The following is a 6,748-nucleotide window of genomic DNA, read 5'->3' as shown; positions in this document are numbered from 1 at the left end:
CATTGTAAGTTTCCATAGATCCAATCATTAAATTGATGTTTACACTTTTTGGATCAAAATTACCCCATCCACTGAGTTTTATCAAATTCCAAAACAAAAATATTTTTTTTTTGCGATTTCCTCGATTTTATTACAGGGTCCCCCTTAAAAAAATTGCAAAAAGTAGAGATATTTTTTTTAATCTCCAATTTTGATAAAACTCAGTATATAATGCATTTGATGACTGATCGAATAGTTTTTGAGATACGGACTAAAATCGATCCAAATATTGCGATATGTCATTAACTCTGAGATGCATCCAATCATTAAATTAAACTGATTTTTATACTTTTTGGGTCAAAATTACCCCATCCACCGAGTTTCATCAAATTCCAAAACAAAAATTTTTTTGCGTTTCTCTCGATTTTTCAAAGGGGTACCCCTTAAAAAAAATTGCAAAACATTACAGTCGAATGTCCTAGCAAGGTTGACAGTTTGGTCTATCGTATTCCTTGCGCAAAGTTGTCGTTATCAAAATTGGCTTGTTGTAGCCACTCCTTGATTCGGTAAATTACGGAACATCTTGCTAATGAAAATGACAGGCCTAGATGAAAGGGGCTTTTAGACGACTTCTCTCGTGTCATCAAGTCCACTATTTCATTCCGTTTAACGTCCGAGTGTCTTTGTACTCAGATCAGCCTTTCTGTGTTATTCAGTGCTAGGCGGTTAAGTTCTTTGAAGCATTCATAGACTATCCTCGATTTGAATCTTTAAAAGGGTTCCTAAATAACACACTGTCACCCTTCTCCGCTGAACGTCGATACAGTATACTTGTCTATATTTTCGGAGGAAATATGACTAAAAACCATCTTACATTTCTTGATAACAAAACACACGGCTTATTATACCCGCAATCGTAGCTGGTGGCTCCCTAGCTTACTTAAGTAACAACAAGCAGAACACCAAAGCAAGTCAAACAGCACTTGCGCATAGTACTCCAGTACTTACTACCTCCAATAAATAACTTTAAAGTTTACTTTATTACACCAATGAAATGCATTAAGTCAAGTGAGTTTGTAAAATACACACACATGGGACAGTGTCCTCCTAAAAAACTGTAAGCACTCAGTCACTTTATAGTCAGAATACAGCAATGTGTACGTTTCTCCAACATCGTCGCGATTATTATTGTTATTTTTATCAGCTGTGTTATTATTTTTTAAGATCTTAACTTTAAATTAAAACATTATTCATTTATTTTTTTATATTCAATACGTAATCTATTTTTTTAATTTATTTTGTGTAGTGATTTTAAAAAAAATCGAGAATCTACTGTTTATTTTTATTTTTCTATTGTGTTTTTTAAAAGTTTTTTTGTGTTTTGTGAAAAGTGACTTAAAAACGATTTTATTATTTGACCTGAATACATTTTTTTTAAAGAAAGAAACTAGAAGTGAAATTTTTTAAAGAAAGTAGTTTTTTATTATTATCAAAGGATATTATTTCATTTGGATTCCATGCAGATATCCTTGAAATGTGAACTCTTTTAATAATTTGTAATAGAGGGAAATAATTTTTCGAAAATGGTTGCAGCCGGTGTTGTATGGTGTCTTCGTGATAATCAATGGGTCCCTATGCAATTATCTTCAATACGATTAAATGGGGTCTTAACAAACGCACATTGGACAGCGGTAAATGAATTATTACAACAATTAGCGAATCAACAATTAATTATACAAGATACAGGTAGTGGATTTAAAGAACTTACGGACTTACAAAAAAGTTCTTTAACAATTCTTCCTCCAATATGTAATGATAATCAACGAATTATAACTGAAGAACAATTATTAGATAAATTAAATGTTGTTGCGCCTGTTGGTGAAGTTGTCAGACCAGCATCTCCTGTAAACGATGTTACTGGGGATGATAGTCAAACTACCACAATCCCACAAATAATTATCCAAGATGATTCAACAGTATTATATAATAATTCTAATGTATTTATTGAATCTAATTTATTAAATAGTAATAAAAATAGTAATGTTAGTGTAATTGGACGATTTACGGTTGAAAATACGTCGGAAAATAATTTAATTCAAGATGAAAATAGTGCAATTATTAATAGTGATAAAAATATTGATAGTTCCTCTTCTAAACCTAAAAGTAGTTCGTCGTCAAGAACTTCGTCAGTTGTGATCGATGAACTTGTGGAACATTTATTAGAAAAATATAAAACAGTGAATTTAGGTAGCATGGACTTACTAAATATTAAATGTGATACTATTCAAGAAAATATCGAATCTGATTGTACTCAAACCTTACCACCAACGAATCGTCCGATGAAGAAGTTTAGTATGAGTGCACTTTTAACTGAAGAAGAGCAACAGCGTCAAGCGGCTACAAATCCAACACGTAAATGGTCCTTACCAATGTTACGTAAACGTTCTCGAATTGTTGATGATGAGAAACATGAGAATATTTTATATTGGTTGCAACAACAAGAGGAGAAAAGTGATAAAAAGCCAAAAGAAAATCGTAAATGGTCGCTACCAATGAATTGGAAAATGAATAAAGATGTTGAGACATCCCCTGCAAGCCGTGGAGATGATATCTTATATTCGTTATCTCATGATCAAGGAAAAGTTAAAACGAAGGAAAATACAAGGAAATGGTCACTACCTATTAATTGGCGTAGTCCGAAAATTGTAACCGAATCGATGTATCCTGATCGTAAATGGAGTAGTTCGAAAATTGTAACCGAATCGATGTATCCTGATCGTAAATGGCGTAGTTCGAAAAATGAACCCGAAATGATTTATCCTGATCGTAAATGGCGTAGTCCGAAAAATGTACCCGAAATGATTTATCCTGATAAAAATGAAAATATTTTATATTGGTTAACACACCAGCAAGATAAATTGAATTCGGGATCTCCGTCGTCAACAATTAATTCGGTTAGTAAAAAAGATGTGAAAAATCGTCGATTTTCACTTTCTTTTGAGGAGGATTTAAAATCACGTCGTAATATGGTTTATCGTGGTGATCATCGCCGAAGAAGTTCTTCGTCGGAGTTATTTACTGATTTAAAAATTGGCGACGATAGTGGTATCGATGATTCGTGTCGTAGTTCATGCGATAGTGGCGATGATTTTCGTACAAATCAAAGTACTACACGTCAAATGATTACATCATATTGGCGTAGACAATTTGTGCATAATACAACGCGAAAACTGAGTACAGGATCATCGGAAGCGTATTGTGTTTTAACATCTGAACCGTAAGTAGAAGAAAGTTTTATTTCTTTTGTTTTGTCGTGTGCTTTTTTGTTTTTATTGTTGTTAACGGTAAAATTTTTTTTTCATATACCATTTTAAACAAGGTCTTTTGATGACCTTGTTGCCATGTACCACACCTAAATTTAATGCAAGTCGCTTGTATATTAGATAAAATTTATTTGTTATATGAGGGTATTTAAACTAAGTTAAACTGATTGTTACGATTCGGAATAATTTTTCTATCATATGCATTGACCTGATTTCATAGAGCGTGTCTAAGCGAAAATTTATTTAAAATAAAGTCAAGATTAGAATTAGAATTTCGATATTCCCTAATAAACAAGATTAATGTAGTTGTAGGAAAGCATCTTTCAGTAAAAGCCACAAATTAAAAAGTTATATATTTTCAATTTTGATGGTGAATTATGTTGTACCTTGACGATATAAGACGAAAATTAAGAATAAAATTCTTAGATATCTAGCGTAATTTTCATAATATGGAACGTTAAAAATTTTGTTGAAATACCCATTTTTCGATTTTAAGAAAACCATGACCGATATCGGAAAATTTTGTTCTTATTTTTCATCTAGATTTCCACCCTAAATCTACTCTGCTTCTATGTTATTGCTAATATGTTTACTTTCTATTAAAAAGTTCCCCCACTTTCCCTCTTAAACTTTAAGTGGCTAATCCGTATCCTCTCAAAGCTCAGCTAACTTTTCAATAGTTCAAGCGATTCTTGGATTGATCAATATATATATATATATATATATATATATATATATATATATATATATATATATATATATATATATATATATATTGATCAATCCACAGACGTCGCAAGAATCGCTTGAACTATTGAAAAGTATATACATATATATATATATATATATAAAGTAATGTAAATGGTTGGATTCTGATCAAATTTTTGTTATTGATATATTAAAATCCTTTTATATCCAGCAATAATTTCAATTTAAAAATTAGATTTCCTGGGTCCGAATTTCCGTAGTAAATGTTTTGAGGGCAGAAAGCTGAAAAGCCGGACGACGGGCACCTTGTTTCATCAAGTTGCCCTTCTGAAAGAGAAATGCTCGACTATAATAATTTGCGTAGAAGAAAAACATGTTAGGCACAGTCTTGATAATTTCTGTATTTGATTTATAATCAATAAATACAATTTAAGCTAATAGATATCTCTAACCCAAAAAATGGGTCGCAGGACCCTTGTCTGTTTTCAATTGTTAGATTCTCTTCAAAAAATATTTATAGCCTACTCTGATGATTCTCATTCACTTTTACTTCGAAAAATAACGATTTAATGGTCGTTTTTTTTGTGAATTGAATCTTGACGCTTTTTATTATCTTTTTACTATCGATAAAAAAATGAAAAATTGAAATAAAATTGATAAATGGTGTCAGAATTTTTACATATTTTAAGCCGGGGCAGACTATTTAGCAAAAGTCTATGTATATCAAATTTTCAGCCCTTTTTCGAATTGGTTTTTAAGCCCCGATTCAAGAAGGAGTGTGTTATAAGCTTGACTGCTATTATATGTGTAATGAAAATTATCGGAATAGGCTTAAAATGATTTTTGGAGGGATTTGTTGACGCGGGCGGGTTTCATCTGAATGAGCTGGAGACTGGTCTATAATGTAGTGTTGAAAAATACCCTATATTTTATAATAGTGAAATGTTATTTGTTTAAAGCAATTAATAAAAACATTAATTAATCAAAATAATTTTTAAATAAATCATGTTTCTTTGTTTCAATTAATTTAAAAAAGTTGTATTCTAAATGTTTTCTTATTAAAAGGAAAATGTAATGTAAAAGAACTGTTAGAATGTGGATTAGATTAAAAAATAAATAAATAAATAATTCATTTAATAATATATGTTTTCCTTGATTAGAAGTGAGAAATGATTCATTATATAATTATTTAATACACTTGGAAAAATTATTTAATCTGAAAAGCCACAAATTATTTTGTTGTATATGTAAATAATTTTATGTACAACGTGATTCAAGCAGGTTTATGACATCAATTTTTACTGTTTTTATTTTGATTTTATAATGATTGTTACAAAAATGAAAATAAATTGAAAATTAACACAATTATTTTTTTTTTTTAATGACTGATAATTTATACGAGTCATTAACGGGTTATGGTGATTTTGACATTCTTGAATTCTTGTTTGGAAAAAGTAGTTGTTTTGAATAATTTTACATAGTCTTAAGAGTTTGATATATTTTATGCAAGAGACAGTTTAAATATATTTAAGCTGTGGTATAAAAATCTTGAACCATTTCATGAAAAACTAAGTAATTTAAGTTTAATGCAAATTAGAAACTCTTAGGAATATTGACGATAGAAGCAAATTTTGGTGTATGTGTTCTTAAAAACACCTTATTAGACCATTTTTTGCTGTTTATTCGTTAGAATGATAACTTGAAAAAAGACAGATATCGGAGTACATATGAGAAGTAGGTATTCAAAATAAAATTCCAAATTCGCCTTAATGCCTAATTCACCGTAGTGAAACACTCACTGATTAGCTAATTCTTACTGATGATTATTACATTGTAGTCAAAATACGTATTTATAATACAAAAAAAGAGTCAAGGCATCGGGAATTAAAAATTTAATTTGGATAGTTAGCTACAATTTTAAAAGAATGTTCTGGAAATAAACGTCTATAGGATCATTGGTCTAAAGTTCGCGTCAAGAACGTAGAACTAAATCGGTTGAACTTATCACCGTCCAATTTTCTATAAAAACTTTTAATATTCTAAACTGTAAGAGGTAGAAAAAAGTCTAAATGTAAAGTAATTCTTTTTTTAATGTGATTGTTAACCTACAGTATTGTAGAAAGTTTTGGTTTATTGCACGGTACATACATATAAACCAAATACATGCTTTGTAGTCAAATAATGTGTTATTTTTAGCTTTATAATACCACGTAACTACAATAATATATATAATATATTGTGTGCAAGTGATGCTTATCAATTTGATAATATAGATATCTCTCTTCAATCATCAATACTCTAACTATACTTGTTTCTGTTCACCAAATGATGGATATTCGATGAACTCATAATTAAATTAAAATTTTGTTTTTATATTACCGGCAACCTTATATTTTTATGGTATTATTATAAACTACAAGATTGTATAAATATTTAAGATAGTTTTTTATCACACTCTCTAGATTTTTTGATATAGAAATATCCAATTGAAAAGGATAACCTACATGATAGATCATTTTTTCAGCCAACTTTGAACGATAAAATAATAATAAAAAGACCGATGACCTAGGAATTTTTTGTGATTTTTTTAAACTTTGTTAATCAAAAAATGTGTTTATAAAGTTTTATTGAAATTCCTAGTATTATTCAATCCTTGCATATCTCCTTAAAATAAACTTTTTTTGCAAGTTTTTATTCGTAAACTCAATTTATTTCGATAAACAATAGAGTATGCAATC

The 6,748-nt window shown here is 29.5% G+C and overlaps 1 protein-coding gene across 2 annotated transcripts in view; it reads left to right on the top strand.

The window, feature by feature from the left end:
- The first annotated feature begins 1,434 nt into the window (after positions 1-1,434).
- The window catches only part of LOC123297474 (cytoplasmic tyrosine-protein kinase BMX-like), a 92,199-nt gene continuing 86,885 nt past the window's right edge, over positions 1,435-6,748 (top strand). The window contains exons 1-2 of one of the 2 annotated variants that reach the window (XM_044879144.1): positions 1,435-2,666; positions 2,763-3,256. In XM_044879144.1, the coding sequence (XP_044735079.1) occupies positions 1,563-2,666; positions 2,763-3,256 (1,598 nt within the window). In that variant the 5' untranslated portion in view covers positions 1,435-1,562. Of the gene's footprint in view, positions 3,257-6,748 lie in introns of both variants that reach the window. The other variant, XM_044879143.1, reaches the window with a different exon arrangement.

Source organism: Chrysoperla carnea, chromosome 4 (genome assembly GCF_905475395.1).
Source record: "Chrysoperla carnea chromosome 4, inChrCarn1.1, whole genome shotgun sequence".
NCBI classification, from domain to species: Eukaryota; Metazoa; Arthropoda; class Insecta; order Neuroptera; family Chrysopidae; genus Chrysoperla; species Chrysoperla carnea.
Note: the sequence above shows the minus strand (reverse complement) of the source record. Positions and strands in the feature narration are given on the sequence as shown.